The 19,730-nt window shown below is 41.0% G+C and overlaps 1 protein-coding gene across 1 annotated transcript in view; it reads left to right on the top strand.

Annotated features, from left to right (window-relative positions):
• LOC146664060 (corticotropin-releasing hormone receptor 1-like) overlaps positions 1-19,730 on the top strand; it is a 100,606-nt gene that overhangs the window by 74,746 nt on the left and 6,130 nt on the right. Inside the window, exons 9-13 of the mRNA XM_085417073.1 lie at positions 1,706-1,766; positions 5,075-5,147; positions 12,763-12,848; positions 13,664-13,799; positions 14,055-14,096. Coding sequence (XP_085273199.1) covers positions 1,706-1,766; positions 5,075-5,147; positions 12,763-12,848; positions 13,664-13,799; positions 14,055-14,096 — 398 coding nt within the window. The remainder of the gene's footprint in view (positions 1-1,705; positions 1,767-5,074; positions 5,148-12,762; positions 12,849-13,663; positions 13,800-14,054; positions 14,097-19,730) is intronic.

Raw genomic sequence — 19,730 nt, 5'->3', positions numbered from 1 at the left:
TTGTCTGTCCAGTCATCCTTTGACCAGATAACAAGAAACCTGACGTTGAACAGGGTGAAATTCGGAACAACCAAAAAAGCTGCAGCAGACTCCGTTGCAACTCCTAGCGATTCGGCTTCGGTAACATTAGTATGCCGAGCACATGGCACTGTATGAACAGGAATGAAAAGGCAACAAATCATCTGATTTGTTCACTTCTTCCTTTAACCCAAAAAAAGAAATGACTAAATCGTTTACATCATACACCCAAAAATTACTTTCTACTGCTCTTTTTTTCTAGCTGGGCTACACCGACATCATGACAATACAGATAAAAGATGGTGGCTAGCTTGGTTTGAGAGCCTGTATAACCTCTAAAGGTTCATCTAGCTTATTCTTCCACTGTCAGAGCTAACGCACAGAAAGACACAACCATTCAGTTAGAATCACCAATTAACCTATCCACAATAACTGCATGTCTGTACTGTTCGAGGATGGTGGAGTACCCTGCACACAAAGTCAAACCCAGGACCTTGTTGCTGTGAGGCAACAGTAAAGTAGTTTTTCCAGCATTAAACTAACCTCTTCTGGTCCTAATTTAAAACTTAAAGTCAAGAAAGTAGGTTTAATTTTCCTACTAATCTCTCAGAAAGAATTCCCAAAATGTCAAGCTAAGGACACTAAATGCTTTAGGGTTAGATTCACTTTGACTAATGGGAGTGTGTTGGCCCAGTCACACAGGCCTACAAATATATCGAAACTCCGCCAACCTGCCGGCCACTAGAAAAAAAGCCTGTAGGCCCGTGTGACTAAAACCTTATCAAAGAGATATCTCAGAGTCCAACTATGAACTTCAGAGCTGTGAGTTTCATCTCAAAAGACGTAGCTGAACATCAGATGCTATTTTATCAAACAGCAGGAGGCAGTTGACTTGATGGAGATCTCAGGATTTTGTGCGGCAGCTGGAAAATGCCTTGGTGTGCAGTTCACTGTCAGCCTGTTTCACATTGTCAAACTAAACTTTGAGTTGTTGAGATTAGGTGTATTGTCTAGCTGGATTACATTTCCCTCCGGGGATGATGTGAAGGCTCGGTGTGAAGGACAGACCGCAGCACATTTCATCAAAATAAATAAGGTCAGATTTTCTGTGCTTCGCTATATGTTGGATCACTGGCTTCGGGAGGACATCATTGCTTTCCACAAGTCAGGAGGTGGACAAGAGGAGAACACTGCAAGAAAAATGTAATTTATCAAGTAATCTGGAGCTGTGAGGGGAGAATTTCCTGCTGATGACAGTAAATTTCCCGCAGCGTGGAAATATTCCAGAGATTTGACTTAAATGTGTGACTCGTTGGCTCGTAGGGTCTTGACGCTCCTGTTAGTATCATTTAAAAGTGAGTGATGGCTGTTTTTTCTGCTTTATTAAGCTTTTATAAGTCGGTAAATCACGAGATCACGCCGCATTATCGTCAGCCAGAGTCCAGCTTTTTATTCATTCACAAAGAAACATTCAGATGGTGACAAGTCTTGGCTTGCATCTGTGGATCACGGCACACAGACAACAATTGCTCCTGACAGAGCTTGGCAGTCACTGGTGCTGTGCTTTAAAAAAAAAAGAAAAGGATTTCATATTCCAGCATGAAATCCCTGGAGTGATATTTTGTGATTTGAATAGCAGAGAAAGATGAAAGAACCACCTGTCATTTTGTGTTTTTTTGCCTTACAGGTATACCATTCCCGATAATCGTGGCGTGGGCCATCGGGAAGCTCTACTACGACAATGAGAAGTAAGCCTCTTTTCAAGATATTCAACAAGGAACTTTTTATTCTAGCCGGGTAATAAAAGGACAAGGGCAAAGCGTTACATTAGGGAGATGAATGTCTATTAATAATCAGCCGTAATCACATTTGCATTGTACAATATTCTTAATTACACTCTAGCCCTGCCAGCATTTCATTGGGAGTGCTTGCTCTCTTTTCACACCTATTAGTGAGGTGAAAATTGATTCGGCAATTTAGAAACGGGCGCTGAATAATTGGAAAAGTCGGTTGATACGCTAGATTTCTCTAATTGTCACCAAATGCAATTAAAAGGCCAAAACCAGATTCTCCAAAGTCCTAAATCTGACTCCCCTGTGCTTCTGAGCTCTGCTGTGGTCCAGAAACTGTTAAAAACTGTGAGTGACATATTCCTTCATTACCACGAGCATACGCTGTAGTTTATTTTGATTCAGTCCCCCCACACAAACCATCCTGCTGCCAGAAATATAAAAATCGCTAGAGCAGTGAATGCATCGGAATCAATTTAATGGCCAAGTCTGATGACACATTCAAGAAATTTGGTTCCAGCTCCCATCAGCAGCAGAGAAAGTGTCTGCAGAGGGAAACGTACACAAAGATAAGTAAAAAGTATACGCAACTGCATTAATGAGATTTTCCTGACAGCGAGTTGTCTATCGAAACATTAAGACTGCACAGACAGCTCATTTACACAGCTCATTTAAACCGAATAAAGTTTTATCCCACTGACCAGTGCAAGACCGTGGGTGTGATTGAACAGTCAAATATTCACACCATTTCTATGTTTTACAGAAAGCAGTGTTTCCCTCAGAAGTGATATTTGGGTTCCAAGGACCTCGTTAGCTTGCTTGGCACCATATTAGTGTTACTTAACACTTCCCAGTAAATGATGCAGTCAGGCTGAAGGTTGTTGACGTCTCTGGTCTAGCTGATGTCTTGAAACTGACTGTGAAGAATGAACGCAGACTTCAGAGGCACTCTTGATGAAACAGAAGACAAGCTGTTTATTTGGATGATAAAAACTCCAACGTGAATCCAAAACAAAGTCCAAGATACAAAGTAATAACATCCAGGCAGCACAGCACATTACAACTAGGTCTAAGTGAAACACGAGGTACATATACACACAGACGAACGCGCTGTGTGCTGATGAGGAGTGGAAACAGCTGGGGACCAAGAAACAGGTGAAGCTAATCAATGGTAACGAAAAGACAGAGGTCAAGAGACTACCGAGATAAAGCAGGAAGTGTTTTCACACAGAAGCACACATAAACTTGACACAGAAAGATCCAAGACTAGAAAGGTTACAAAAAACTCTACAAGCTTGCCTTAAACAGAAAACTAATGTAAAACACTGAAACAGAGAACTAAAGGCTAACGATACAGTTCACTCTAACCTTAACCAGAAGTTTTCAGGGATACAGAGCTTGTTCACTTCTTACTGGGTTACAGCGTCATGCTGCATAACTACTCACTACTCAGAGAAGATACAACAAAGCATTTTGCATGGAGAGAATTTAAACCTTTTGGATTTCTCTGACAAGCATATATAGAAGACAATAGAATCTAGTCTGCAAGTTTCCTTGCAGAGAACCCAGAACTGGCCTTGATGCATTCATCAAGGTGTGAGTATTAGATAAACAGCACTTAGCTGTAGAAAGGAAGTGCTTGCGTGAATGAGACATGTTGCATAAAGCACTTTGAATACTCAAAAGTACTATACAATATAAGAACCAACCCTTTTACCTCAAGAATTACAGAAGAAGGCTAAAGTTATACTATCTATTATACTCCATGAAAAGATCTAAACAACACATAATTTAATGGAAGTCACCATTGTAATTCAAGTCTAACTCTAAGCCTTTAAAAGTCATTTTGCAAGCTATTCTTTCCTTCTTTTAGTTTGTGACTTGTGGTCTTATAGTTGTTAAACGCCATCGTGTGAGCGCTTACACTGCTTTGCAGTTTTTAGGTTGAGACTAACATGCACAGTTTGAAGATATCCTCAGTATATCAACCTGCATCATACAGTACAGGGCTCAGCTGAGCAGCAAAACACACAATCCAAATAAGCAAAGCTCAAGGAAAGCAACAACCAAACAAAATGACAACAAAAAGAACCCAGGCTGCAAAGACCTGACAGCTGAAGGAGGGAACGCAAACCTCCCAGATACACGAGGCAGCAATCAGCTAAACAAACCCCGACAACACGGAAGCAAAATATGACACGTGAACAAATGAAAGTGCTCCGTGAAAAGAAAACAACAAATCAAATGAAGGCCAGTGATATACACAGATACAAAACCATGTCGACGGTATGAGGAGAGAGGGAACAAATGCAACCAGGCTGCAGAGATGATGGAGAGCAAACACACAAAATTCAAAAGAAATACAGCAAGACGCTAAGTTAATCCATTCCTCTACAAACTGATTGAAATCCTCCAGAAAAAGATTACCATTGATTTAACTCTTAGGCCTAAATCTTTGCCGATGATGAAACACAATCCCTCAGATAGAGACATGGGATTTTTCGTGGTAGGGGTGGGGGATACAGTTTTTTATTTGTGTGTGCTATTGTGCTTTTCCTTTCTTGAATGCCACAAATTTGGAGAACTTTTATTTAAAACTCATTATCAGTGAGGACTCAGACATCAGAGGGTTAATTATCGAAACAGAGTCACTCTGTGGTTCTTTCATTTTTAAGGGGTCAGTTTGTGCTCAAGGAGCATTTTTCGTAATTCATCAATGAACACAGACTTACTGGAGCCCCTGTTTACGCACGAATATCAGTATATTAAGAGTAGAGACTGTACAAACAAGGGTGTGGCACAGGTAGTGGAAGAGTGCTGTTTGTATTATTACACAGATAAAAATAGTCCCCAACAAATGCTCGGTTTAATCCTGTTTGAGTACGATTTGATGAAAACCGCAGGGGCCAGCTGCCACCAGCTGCCTTATTCCCTCTTGATTCATTTCAAGAAAATTACATAAGATCCTTTCTTCTGTTCTCACGAGGCTGGCAGATGTTTTCATTTATATTAAGGCAGAAGCCCTTAAATGTTACTTGTTTTAAAGGGTTAAAGTCCTGAGAGTATTTCCCACCTCTGGCTAAAATAATCTGGCTATAACTCATATTTTGGGTGAATCACTGACTGGAAAACACATGTTTAAACCCCTTGAGCACACATTGGGAAATGAATGCCAACACATACCGAAGGGGAGGAGATGAGTGACAATATAAATGGACCTGCTCGTTAGAACAAACCATGACTGATTGCTTTTGCTGACATTTCAGGTGCTGGTTTGGGAAGCGAGCTGGCGTGTACACCGACTACATCTATCAAGGTCCCATGATTCTGGTTTTAGTGGTAAGAGTCTCTTTTTTTGCCCTTCAGTAGTAGCATGTGCTTCAGAACCTGCTCGACATAATTTGCAGGTACAATTAGTCCTCATTATGTCTTGGAAATGCCTGACAGGCGTTGGAAAGTTGGAAAGTTGAACACATATTTCAATGATAAATGAGCCGGCCCGACGTTAGCTCTATCAAGATTAACGTTTAACTTGACAACCTCTGGGACTCATTTTGGACTTCAGGCATAAAAACATGAATAAAGTCCAAATATATGTTCAGTCTTGAAGGAATTATCTCTTACACTAGGCTATTTCCACCCCCTGGGGTGGGTGCCTTTCATCACAAATCAGCTTTTGCAAATCTGTCTTGTCACTTGAACTGAAAATATCTCTCATCTGCATCCAGTTTGCCGTCAAATCACAGCTGAGATTAATCTTCATTCTAAACTGTATGTCAGCTCCAAGAAAGACTTCTCCTTCAGCATTCGGATATGTGTTTTTGTGACTCACCCTCGCCCTGCCAGCCGTCCCTTGTGATTCTGAGCCCTTCAGCGGGGCTCATGTGAAAGGTCCTCGAGATTTTACAGAATAGCTGGGGACTCGTGTGAGCTTTGCTCAGTTCTCATCTGGACTAACCCTCTCCTGTCTGAGCATCCAAAATACTGTCCTCAGTCCCCTGTTGCAATGTAGATAAGTAGAATCGATCCAGTGCTGTGCTTAAATGTAAGAATTAGAGGAGTACGCTTTTTCTAGGAACATGTTGCACTTTTACTCTACCACAATCACCTTTACAGATATGTCCTAATATAAATGCATTGTTTTTCATCTACATGTATTGATATCATTTGAATATACAAAATATTAGAATAGAGATCGGATTCAAAAGACAGATCCAGCTCAAACTGGTTATCGGTACTTCTGTAGAAGATGAGAGAGGGAGTTTTGACTGGCCAAGTTAATCTCTGAAGTATCTAGTACTCTGATGATGATGAGATGAGAGATGATGAGATAGCCTTTATTTGTCAGTTGCAGGTCTTTTGCCCACAACCGAGATGACAGACCTTGCCGACCGTACATACAATACAAACATCACATTGAGGAGACAGGTCAGGCTAGGTAGCGAGGAAAAAAAAACATCGAAATGTGTAACACAGAAGGATAATAATGCACAGATATCAACACACCATAGCACAATAAACACAGACAAGCAACATGGGAAAGAGTTCCAGTGTGTACATCTGATCTGGGACCGCTGCAATCTTTCGACTGCGCCTCCAACTGACCCGATGTCCACATCAGAGGGGAGGTAAGCGTTGGAGGTGGCGTTGGATCCGGGGTAGGAATGGGAAGGAACAGACTAAACACAGTCGTTATCAGGGTGTTTTGTTCAGCTCCAGCCTTGCAGCTGGCACCAAAGGGGTATCCACATAAGGGATGGTATTTTTTACTTTAGTGCGAACAGCTCATCTGAATTTCAAAGCAGTTCTACAGTCCAACACTGGTCTCTCAATCTCCCGTTGGAGAGCCGCGAGCTTCGCCATACTTGCGTTCTGTGACGTTGTCATTTCTTGTGCTCAAGGAGCCAATTTCTGAGAACTCACGGCAGTCCAATTTGCGCCCCGAGATGTTATTCCGAGCGAGCCCTTCCGAGATGTATCCAGTCTGCAGTCAGAGATCTTATTCTGAGTATTCACAGCAGCCGTAGCTTCTCCAAGATCTTATCCGTGCTGACTCAATGAGCCCATTTTGAGAAACTCACGCCTCTCCCATCGTTCCAATCCCAGCGGGCAGCCTTGTGGGGGTTTGAACAGCCGGTTCCGCTTTCTTAATTCTTCGATAAGTCAGGGCCAAGCCAGCTCCGATCAGCCAGAACCCTGTTACCATGGTTCCGAATAGGTAGATATCTTCAGCACTCAGGCTCACCCAAGCCCAAACTTCTCGTTGAGAAAGGGGTGTCAATTGCATTTAGGGACCAGTTGATCCAATCCATAATTCCTCTTTTAGGTTTTAGAGAACAGACTGTGTGAGAGTGTTCCAGGGAAAATACAAAAAAACCACGAGACTAGACAAGGACATAAGCAGGGAAGATAAGGGAGAGGAGAAAAAGTGTGTCCGCCTCCTCCGAGAGCCAAAGAGAGTGATGGAATGAAATTGTCTTACTTGGGATTATCTGGACATGAATAACAGGGGAGGTCCCAGGTCGACAGGCAGGTAAAAGAGAGGATCAGTGTACCCTTTGCACTTAATGTGTGCCCCGAATGTTCAAACAAACTCTGCACTCATTCCAGTCCTGAACCAAGCCAGCTTTCTTCTGATTGGTTGCCCCTCTGAAGCAAAACGTTTTAACAACAATTTGTTGGGGCAGGCAAACATGAGCCTTGGTCAGTGTTGGGTAGTAACAGAATACATGTGCCGGCGTTACGTATTTAAAATACAAAATATGAAGAATTGTAAACAGTTACCATTTAAAAAGGTAGTATTCAGAATACAGTTACTTTGTTGAAATTAATGGATTACACGGCGGTCTTTTCCTGTTTCATATGTTAGGCTGTCCCCTCTCTATTTCTGATCATTTCACTCCAGTGGAAACCCAAACAAAACACGCATTAAGAGGCTCTAATGTCTGTGTCTCAATCTCGCGGCCCATGTCACCTCTACTGCGGCATAATGGCATAGCATGTATGAAGCATGTAAATATAATAATAACCACTGCAGCCAAAAAGAGTGTCTGACAAGCCCAGTTGTAAGTAAGCTATATTTATATACGCGCGGAATAGTTTTCTACACGAGATCGCTGCAAAAAGTGCAGCCTTACCTAATGTCCACCTACTGTTACTCATTTATATTAAGATTTAAATGTTGGTATTGGTATGGCGAGTGTCCTTCAGTAATGGTAATAAATCACACAGCAATAGTACATTCATGTAGTTGTAAAAAAGCATGGTAATATATTAAGTAATCCAAAGTATTCAGAATATGTTACTCTCATTGAGTAACATAACGGAATACATGGGGCATGTAATCTGTAATCTGTAGTGGAATACATTTTAAAAGTAACCTTCCCAACACTGTCTTTGGAAGACATAATAGAGCTTTACAATAAGCATTTAGTAGACTGAACATTTACTAATTAAAAAACAACAGTTCACTTAAATATATATAAGTAAAAGTTAGCAGATCTTATGTACAAATGCAGATGTTTTAAAGGTTAAATCATTTTGCACCATCTATAACTCTTGAGAGTGTAGCGTTTAAAGATAAAACGTAACACATATGAGCGAGAGTCAAGTTAAATAGAAGTACAGGCTTTAAGCATCATGTTGCCTTTACTGGGTTGTTTTTGGGCAGTGGGGTTGTTTAGCATTCCTTGTAGGATGCTGCAAGCCGGACTGAGATGGTTTGGGTCGTTTTTTTGCCCATTTTTGGTTTCGAGTATTCTGAAACCTGAGCTATGAGCTCACAGAGATGAGTTGTCCATTCTCAAACCTCCATATTTGAAACTTAACATTTTGGCCCTGTTGGATTTGAAAGTCCACTTGAACAGGATATATATGAGATAATATTAGGAGAAGCAGAATAGGTCTTGTTTAACTGAAGGATCAGATTATTTCCTCCCCCTCTACAGTCCACGTCTTCACACACTGTCACTGTTTGATCACGTCTTTGCTCAGTTTTGACTTTTTTGTCCCTGCTGGCTCTCGACTGGTCGAGTGACCTCCCCACCCAACATCCAAAACAGCACACCCTTATCCTCTCTTCTTTGAAAAAAAAAAGGAAAAATCATCTCTTCAAGAGGCTCTTTACTGTGTTCGCTCCTGCTTTACTCGCCCCTGGAGCACATATCTGTCTGCTCTAATATCTCTCTGCTACTTTCCCTGAAATTTCTCCAGTCTTCCTTACAATGGCATGTTCTTGCGGGCTTTTATCTCTGTGCCCAGCACTTAATCCGACAGGGTGAACATGTGGTCACCAGGAAATTCGTGGTCTGCTCTCTGAGGGTGTTGCGTCGGTGGACTCTCCAGGTATCATCACCAGCGGCTCTTAATATCAGCAATAAAGTAATGTCCTGCCTTAATGAAGGAATCTGGTATGTTATTAAAAATTGCATGAGCTTAGTTAGACCAATAGAGTGCAGGGTCCCTGAGAGGCTGCCATACATCTGTTCGAGCCAAGGTCGGGTCAAACCGGCCCTGGAAAGTATTCCTATGTCTATTTTTACTCCCATGTGACATATTTCACACATATTTCACAAGCTATTGATTTTGTCATTCGTCACACAGTGGAAAAATAATCTCAAGAAGCACTTTAGATACACAAAGAACATTTTTTAAGCAAGATTAAAGGAGAATGTAGGCATTATGTTAGATTTCTCTCTGTGCCAGTAAAGCCTCCTGTTTAACTAAAGCCTTAAACAGCTTAGTGCCTTATCGACATAGAGCTCCTTGTTGTACAGAAGCTGTTAACGTTGACTGACGTGTACTTCAACACCATCAACACGCACACTCTGTTTATTTTGAGTCATCTCCATCCTGCTGCCATAAAGGGTGGAAGAAGAAATCATTTTACTTGTGTGTAAAAGCAGCAGAAGCCCCGTATTGAAACACTAAAACTATCATCAGCTAAAAGTGATTAAAATCTATAATAAAAATAAAAATAAACTGTCAGTGTGTTTTAACGTGTAGCATTTCACAGCTGTGATGGATGGAGTTTAATTAGTATGTAGTTAGTGGGTACATTATGTAGCCGTATCATGTGTTAATGATAAAGGTCTACATCACCCAACAAGACTCCAGCTTCCCACATGATCTTGAAGTGGATAAGCAGAAGAGGATGGATGGATGGATGACCCCAACCGGTCGCAGCAGATGGCCCCGCCCCTCCCTGAGCCTGGTTCTGCCGGAGGTTTCTTCCTGTTAAAAGGAAGTTTTTCCTTCCCACTGTCGCCAAAGAGCTTGCTCATAGGGGGTCATATGATTGTTGGGTTTTTCTCTGTATCTATGAAGCGCCTTGAGGCGACTTTTGTTGTGATTTGGCGCTATATAAATAAAATTGAATTGAAATTGAATTGAATTGGATGGATGGATGATAAGGAGATATTAAATAAGAAGGAGATCTGGGAATCTGGGCGAAGTCTGATCTGCCAAAGGCGGCCGTTGACCTGTGCCTGTGCATAGTATGTTTTTCAGGAGGGAAAAACCTTTTTAAACCTTGTTTTGGTGCAAAGACGCCAAACTTCTGAAACGCTTTTTATTGGCTCTTATTGGTGATTCTTTACTTTCATGTCATAATCCTACAGTTTTCTTGAGTTAAGCATTGGATCCTTTAATATTTCTCTGTTCGGGTTTGTACAGGATTTAGTTTTATTGCTTTTAAAGCCCTCTAAGTTTCTGATTATTGTGAGGGTGAGGTTTGATTCATGTTCTGTTTTCATTATCATTGTAGTAACTTTACACTTTAGTTCCTGTTTTATTATGTGAGTTTTCAGTGCTTAGTGCTGACTGTTATATTGTTCAAGGGTTAGTTTGTGCAGCTTTGTGTGCAGTCTTGGGTTATTCGATGCCACTCGTGGTTATATAACAAACTCCATTTTGGACATTATTGTCATGAACTTCTCCTCAGCTTTTAAAACTCATCTTTTATTTCATTTTTTTGTCACCTGCATTCTGCATTTGGGTCCAACAATCCACATCCTTACAACAGCCCAGTGATCTTTAAAGCTAAACATATGCCCCTTTACCCCATTCACTTAGATGGGGACTTCAAAATATTTGTTTTTCTTCTAGAAGCACTTTGTCATCATCGGTGCTTGATATTCAGTAGCTGAAAAGAAAGTACTAGTGAAGGTGCATCAAAAAATGTACCAAAGTACATGACCTCAACAAGTATATGCAAGTACATTTGCAACTGGACATATTAATCTGTGTTAATGCACTGACCTGCCCAGCTACCATTCTTTCAATGGCACTAAATGTTTGTGTATAACTTTTAAATGTGAAATGTAACAAACTGCAATATTTAACTCATTCACTGCCAGCCATTGGCAGTGAATGAGTTAAACCCATTGACTCATTCACTGCCATTGACGGCTATAGACGTCAATGGCAGTGAATGAGTTAATCAGGAATTGAAAACCTGCCTAAAGTCCACAAACAGCATGTCGTGTCACGCTGGTGTCTGCACATTTTAAAGCTTCAGCTTCAGACCTTGCTTGGATGAGATGTTAGCATTAGCAGAGCTTGGTTATTAAGCTGTATTCATAAACTGCACAGGTAATGACACAGGTACAGACTTGTGATCATAACTGCCATATTATTGGACAGATAACTGATTATGGTACTACAAACTGGGAATGGGCCTCATTAAGCAGCTAGCACATCTAATACCCTTCTCCACATCCTTTTGGTAAACCCCATATCAATCTAGATATTTAAGCTTCTTTACCATGCATATGGCTGTTGCTGCTTCTGCAAGAAGCTTTGCAACCCACGTTCTATCAGGTCCCTCCTCTTCACACCATGCCTGACTACCTCAGTCTCATCGATGTCATTGTTGCCTGCTCTGTACCACCGCTGTCCCTGCCTTAGGCCTTCCACACATGTTTGTGGAACGTGATCCTTGCAGCACAGCCGGATATAAATTACCGTAGATGGAATAGCAATCATATTTTGACTCTACTGATCTTGACAGAAATACAGTCAAGTGGTCCAGTTGAGTGACCCCAATTAACTGAGGTGAAGCCTAGCAGGCAAAGCCAGGCTGTAAACATGTTTATTTCTGCAGTAAAGTTGGGCATTTTAATACACAAGTCTATGGGGACCGATTTGCTCTTGGAGCCAGCCTCAAATGGCCATTTGTCAGCCCCAGAGTTGGCAGTTTGAGCAGCATGCCAAAGCACAAGTGAATTGCAACAACACATACTGTATGTTTTGAAGGAAACGTGATTTGCATGTGGGACATATTCTCTGCAAAACAAAAATTCACCACAAAAATGGCTTATAATCTTATAGGTGAGTCCTGTGTTTGCAAAGAACAGCTCACATTCCTTTGGTTCACCTTCCCTGACTAATTTTTAAATGTAAGGTTTTAATGTGGTTTTGTTTTTTGTTTTTTTAACTTTATTACCTTTGTGGTTTTTTCAATCTATATTAATGCAACACTTCTGTAGTTCTGACTCTATCTACTGCACAACAAGTATGCCCTGGGTGCTAATGAAGAAACCTTGAACCTCAGTGAGCAGCAGTCAATAATGTCAGAAAATGAGGTTTAAAATCATTTTAAAAGCCATTTAAAGGAAAACGAAAGGTGAAAGGGGTTAAGCAATATGAAGAGCACATCAATGAGGAGTAGATGGAAACAAAATAACCTTTCTCTGACACTGACACGCACTGTAAAGCCTTCATAAAGAGGTTCACATTGATTTACAGGACCTTTATTTATTTCAGATGAGATTAGTCCATATCATTAAAAAAAAAGAAAAACATTAAGGATGAAACTATCACAAAATATACAGACACCTGTTCCAGTATTTACCCACCAGACACCATATTACCCAGTCAGAATAAAAGAGATAAAATTCAGATAAAATTTCCTACATAATCAGTACCATGCTTACTTTGTTTGATTTCTCCACAGATCAATTTCATTTTCCTCTTCAACATCGTACGAATCCTGATGACCAAACTGCGAGCCTCTACGACATCAGAGACAATCCAGTACAGGTGAACTGAACGTTACCTGCTGTGAAAACACTTCCTCATTGTAGTGTGGGGTTTTTTTTATACCACTTGCTTTTGCTTCTACCTGTTATAGAAAATGTGTTCCTTGGCAAGTCTGCCAACTACATTAGCCAGTTTTAGAGACACATTAGGAAGTTGGAAGTTTGAAGACTTAATTTGCAGGTTTTCCATTCAGGAAATCTTCTTTCATGTCCTTTTGGATCATCTGTGTCTCTTTCCTTTGCTTTCTTTTATTTGATAATTTATTTGATTTTTTTTTTCACTTGTTTTCACTTTCGCTGTGAAAAACAACTAAAAATAATGTGATTATGTTTGGCTTGGTTTGGGCACTAAGAAGGATTTGGTTTGGTTTTGCCACTAAAACTGACTTGGTTAGGTTTGGTGCAAAAGCCTAAATATTTAGCCACTAAAAATCTGGTTGGTTTAATGTACTAAATAGTATTTAGTCAGGTTTAGACAGCAAAAACTGGGTAAGGCTAGGTTTGAGTGAATGGTTTGGGTTAAAACATGCCCCTTCACAATAAAACCCTGCACGCTGAATGTCTAGTTGAGAGTGACTTATTCTTCTCAGTAATTCCACTGGACAGTAAAGGACACCTTGTGTGTAAATGAGCCATGCTATTGTGAAAAAGCCACGAACTGAATGTGCTCTGCTGTACCTGAAGCATAGAGACCCTGGATCTTAGTCACGATTTACACTTAATCCTCAGTCAGGTAAAAGGATCCAAAAAGAGCCTTTAACACACAGTGAGCTGAGCCTGTCCGTCATGGTTGATCTGTGGTTTCTTCGCCTGCAGGAAAGCCGTGAAGGCCACGCTCGTCCTTCTCCCCCTCCTGGGAATCACCTATATGCTGTTTTTTGTCAACCCAGGGGAAGATGAGATCTCTCAAATCGTCTTCATCTACTTCAACTCCTTCTTGGAATCCTTCCAGGTACAATTTGTTTAAACAGTGGAGCCTTTCAGAGACAATCAGAGTATAATGACATTTGTGTGGGTGGATTTCTTTTTTTTGGGGGGGGGGATAAAGAGTAATTGTAATGATGGGACTGGGAAATGATTAAATGAATGTGTGTGATAAGCTGCTGTGTATATGTGATTAATCCAGGATCACAGCGCTGATGTTTTGGATGGCTTCCTCTTTGTTCATGTTTTGTCCTTTCTTTATCTCTCCCTTCCTCTCACACAGGGTTTCTTTGTGTCAGTATTTTACTGCTTCCTAAACAGCGAGGTAAGCAGAATCACACCGCCTTATTGATTTAACATTTTAAAGCCCCCACCCCCTTTTGCTTTAGACACTTATTTATATCTCCCCGTCTTCAGGCGGCTCCACTCGCCGTTTCGGTGGCTGCATGTTCCTATGTGTGTTTTTTTGCAGGGAGCAGAGTGATAAAGCTCGAAGCACTTATATTCAGGGCACAATTAAGACTTGTCATGTGCCGACATAAGTGACATCACTCGCTACACTTTATGACAGTGTCAGCCCTAATTTGGTTTCATGGCGAAATCAGGGGTGAAACCCTCTGAAAATAGAACTCCAGTATTAATATGCAAGCACGGAGGAATGCTACTTTATGTTTGATACGCTCATTGTTTAATATTAATATTAGTCATAGTTTTAGCATTTTAATTGGTATCTGCTCCATAGAAAAAATCACATTTAACACATTTAAGTCTTTGCACATTTTAAGCAGTAAGTAGTAACAAATGTATAAAGTGTTGCTCCTTTCCTGTTCCTTCCTTCCTACAAGAACAGTCCTCATTGCCTCTTTGCACCATCTGCAGATGTTTCCTCGCGGCTTACGAGCGTGCTGGCAGTTGTTTCTCTGTTTCTTTTACACGATACAAGCAGAACAAAATAGATAGCAGAAGTGAAACAGATGCTGCAGCTGAGGCCGGTGAGCTTTAGGCTGATGCAGATCTGTCAAATCAAGAAAGACTATATTTAGAGTGTGCAGCCCTGCTAGCAGCTATGTGGTGCTTTGCAGATCAGCACAGTGGTGCCTTACTGCTAACACCAGCATGCTAACCTGCTGATGTTCACTGTTTATTTCAGGGCATGAGCGTTAAACACAAAGTCTAGCTGTGGCTTGATGTTTTGAAGGTGAACTGATGATGAAACTGGCTTAAAGGGGGCGCTAGATGATTCCTATGGGAATAAAGAACATCTGTACAGATTAGCTGTATTTACTGTAATAGATCTAAATACTGTTTCTAAATAAATTTTAAAAAAAGCAAAACGCAAGTAGTTCAAACAGCAACATCCCAGCAGCTGTGCCTAAAACAGACACGTTAACGCCCAGGTCAAAACTGGTTGCTGTATATTAGTTTTGACAGATGCTGACCTTGTTTTCATTTACAAAAGAGGTTCAGCAGCAAATATCTGTCAGATCACTGCAATGAAGAAATCTTTATGTCTTTACTAAATGGGTGTAAATAGATGGCTACACAACGTGGACCTTGTTTGGTAGATTACAAACATGTCTGGGATGTTTTTTGCTGAAAAACATCAGCAGCTCATGCACGACTCCGACTGTACCTATTTATTGCATCATGACAGCTGTAACGTTTCAAGCACACCTGCACTTGATCAGACGAACTTTCTTGTGTGCACTGTCACAAACATCGCCCCCTGTGCCCCGATGTCAGCATTATAAACTCATGGTGTGGCTGAATTACTGTCAGGATCAGTTAGCTCAGCAAGTAAAAGACTCGGGAGAGAGGCTGACAGTTTAAGTTGCTCGTGTGGGGTTTTGTTCTCGACTTTCTTAATCTAAAGTCCAACATGGACATCGAGGCAAAGTTCAAGGAGCAGACAGCGAGGCTTCACGCCCAAACTTGACAGATCTTCTGTGTTTGAACTACTGCATGTTTTAGAGCTAATGTGACTTCTGGACGACCTCAGTGGGTTTTGTAATACTATTTTGGCAGCTACATGGAGCTGAGTTTTGCAGAGGGAGAGAGATGTTGGGTGGATAACTGTAGATATTACCTGAAAAACATTTTTAGATTGAACCACCACTGGCAGTTTCTCTGTCTTGTCTGAAAAACAGAATCAGAGATATTGTAGGCTCGACATTATAGTTGGTTGTTCTGGTAAAGGGGAATTTGTGTTGTTGGGTTTTTGTTTGTTTGTTTGTTTGTTTGTTTTATTTTATTGCCTAGAATAAAACAGAGCAGACAAAGCATTCTCAGTCGAGCTTCAAGGATCCTGATCGCTTTCTCAGCCGACTGGTCTGTGGGGAAGACAGCTGATGAGAAGTGTTGTTTAATTTATTTATTTTTTAAACAGGCTTTGGTAATTCTATTCTATGCATGTGGAGTAGAAACCCATTTTGTAACCAATTTAGTTTTCAATCAGATGTTGCTTTAAAAAATTAAACCTGGCATTTTGTTTCTTTATTGGAATACTAGAGTAACTGGGCGATAACAACAATGTGTACAGTTCAAAATTTAAAAGCAAATAGTAAGAAGAGAGCTGCCCAAAAAATGAGTATTAAGTATTGAAATCTTTAGGTACACTCAAAGCAGTTTGTGGCACAACCTCTTCCTCTTCTTTATGAGAGAGAGGATAGCTAGCGTTGCATTATTAGCTTTTGATTTTGCCTTTGTGTCCTCAGCCCAACTTGAAACTGAATATTTTTTGTGTCATGCTGAACAATTTTAGGCCACTTCATTCTGTTTTTGTCCTCACTGTGAGCAGATCACCTTAAATTACCAGCACTGACAGGCATTAATAAATTGGTGGCTGTGGCTCAGGTGGCAGAGCACTTGTTGTTTGATTGCAGGTTGAGTGATTTAATTCCTGGCCTTGGACTCAATAGATGGCTTTTAGGCCGTTCACTTCTGTAATCAATATCGAGCTACGGTTAATTGAAAAGCAAACTGTAGTCTCTTCTGTCAGAGAATGCAGCTTTTAGCAACTCAGATTTTCTCTGGTTTTGTTGTAAATTTCCGTGTTTGCTTATTGAAGCAAAAGGTTGAACACTTCACACTTTTTTTCTGGCATTTTGTGAACTAAATGATCATTTATTAAGAAAGCAAGAGAAAAAAAATGACAGGTTAATGAAAAAAATATTTGCAGCTCCTGTAATATGAAAAGTGAAATGCGTGTGTGTGTCACGGGCTGCGATGGCAAAGACCGTGGAGTTGCAGTGAAAGTAGGGCCCAAATGCGAGACTCTGTGTGAAGGACAGTGGATTTATTGACAGGGGGTGGAAAACACACAACTATATACAAAATCCCAGCACTGTGGTCCCGTGGCGATTCTCCCTGAATCCCACACAGTGCAGATGTTCATGAAAGGTGAAACAGTGGCGACTCCAAAAACTCCCACACTCCGCTCCAGATTCCTGGTAACATAGACACATACAGGTTATCAGGGAATCTACGTTCTCAAAGGTTTATACCAAGTCCACAGCTGTACTGACGAGTTCTGACTCAAGGATGCAGTGTCGGCCTCAGCTCAGCTACAGTCTTAAATGCCGCTCCCTTGACGAGCGTAATCTGCTGCAGCTGGCAGAGGACGACGAGCGGCAGGTGTGGCTGTCTCTAGAGCAGAAACACTTCCAGGTTCGCAGTCTCCTCAGCACACCAAAACCTCTGGAAGCTCACACGGAAAAACATGGAGAGAAAACCAAAACACCACATGGAAAATATAAACATAAACATACACTAAAATACATGAGCCCTGGGTCCCTAGACCCAGGCCATGACAGTGTGGGTGTAATTTTTATCAGATTTGACTGATAGCTTTCACAGCAAAGACCATCATCACAATGTGACTGGTGCCCCAAAATGACGGGAAGTCCACACCCATTAGTTTAGTTTAGACTCCACATTATGAAGCCTCAGTGTTAGCACTTTGGGGTTTTTTGGAGACAGAAGTGACCATATTTGCATCCTGAAACTGTATGGATGTGACACTGACACACAGACTAAATATTTCAGTTTCACTCACCAAAACTGAAGCCCAGACTTCTTGGGCTATATTTATCACACATCAAGCCGGATCATTTCTTGCTTTTAGGCTCCACAAGGCAACAAAAGCACAAACCCGATGGAGAGGTCGAGTTCAGTGATGCAGATTAGACACATGACAGCCTATGGACCTTTGATGAACACACATATGGCTTATGAATGCTAATTAAGTTTGCTGTGGTGTGTTTCCGCCGAATGTTTGGTTACTAGCGTAACTGCGGTTCTCTGAAAACCAAGAGACTGCAGTTTGAAAGAGAACTCCCAAAACACCCTAAATTCAGCAAATACATCACGTGCCACCTTTTCATGTAAATAAGGTCACTTGGAAAAAATAATAATGCCAGTGTCAGCATTCAAAACCAATGGGTGATGTAATGGTGGCTATGCCCACTTTAAGCGCTAAAGTTGTTTTAATTAAGGAAGAAACTATCCAAAGAGGCCAAAGTGTATTTTTGTATGAGACTGTAATCATCTATGGGGACTGATTCATTTGAAGACAGCCTCAAGTGGCCGCTAGAGGAACTGCAGTTTTGGCTTTATTTTTTCAGCCCGGAGTTTGTAGTTTAAAAAGCCTACTCCTGCTTCCAAAATAGCAAAGAAATTTAGAAAATCTCATAAAATTTGTGTTCATGTAGAATTTCATCCTTCACAGCAGGAAGCCACCTGAGAAATGGCTAATGATTTGGTACGTCACAGTGTTTAGATGGACTGTTCTATTATGCTCTCCAAAGTCTCAATCAATACCTTTATTGCTGAAGAGACCATAGCCGTGCCACCTGAGCCACAAACTAGGCATAAAGGTAAACCTGCAGGATCATAACCTGATTTAGCTTCAGAGCCCGGCGTCATTTGACAGAACAATCATTACCTAACGAGTTATTCCTTGACTCGCTTGTAGATGTAATATCAGCTGACTGCTTGCCCTTTGGTACCGTCCCACACTGTGATAGCCGACTGAATGATGAACGACTGTCTCATCATGAACAGTGTTGTAGCTGCAATGAGGAGCTTAACCAGCATGTGCAGCCTACACAGGGTATTGATTTAGTGTTTTGTTACAGGCTGAGGGTAGCAGGGAAAAGCAGGGGGAAAAATGAAAGAGATGAACAAAGGATACCCACAGTCACATACAGGAGAAACGGAAAACATTTGGAGCAAAAACATCTGTAGAGGATTAAATGATCCTACTTTGGGCCACATGACCCAAGTGAAACACAATGGTGGTCAGTTATCTGACAGTCTGCCCTGTAAAGTCTAAAGTTGTGTGTTAAAGTAATGCTCTGTGGTTCACATTTTCGATTAGCGAAAGATAAGAATTGTGATTGTGGAGGTGGACAGAAATGGGACACATGGGGCGATTGATTTTTGGATTGATTGATTGATGGTCCCGTTTTAATCATCGTTAAAATAATTTATAGCCAGTTGTCACCGTATAGTATATGAAACATATGAGCTGAGGGCCATAAATGTGACTGTACAGTGCAGAGACTGCTATATGTATATGCACAGTACTGTCAAACAGTTTTTTTAATATTTTGGGAAAATGTGAAATATGTGTAGCAATGACACATATATAAACATACATGGAAACACATGCCTATAGATGCCTATATTAGGCAAAAAAAAGTTTTATTATTCTAGCCCTGCGAGAGACTGTGCAGGGTGTACCCTGCCTCTCGCCCTAAGTCAGCTAATTTCTTTAAGTAGTCTTCAGAAATGGTTCTCAAGGACGTCTGAAGGTCATGCTGAGCTCTTCTTTGGATGTTTGCTGTTCGCTGCTTTAATAATGTTGAGGTCTGGGCTCTGGGCTTTTTCATCCAGGTATGCTCTGGTTTCTTAGAGCCAAGTGCACTACATATGATTGAGTTGTTGAGTTATTGAGTTA

Source organism: Rhamphochromis longiceps, linkage group LG8, assembly GCF_057381845.1.
Source record: "Rhamphochromis longiceps isolate RC_006_pf linkage group LG8, R_longiceps_female_GT1.1, whole genome shotgun sequence".
Lineage (NCBI taxonomy): Eukaryota > Metazoa > Chordata > Actinopteri > Cichliformes > Cichlidae > Rhamphochromis > Rhamphochromis longiceps.
The sequence above is the reverse complement of the archived record's forward strand: the minus strand, read 5'-3'. Positions and strand labels throughout refer to the sequence as shown.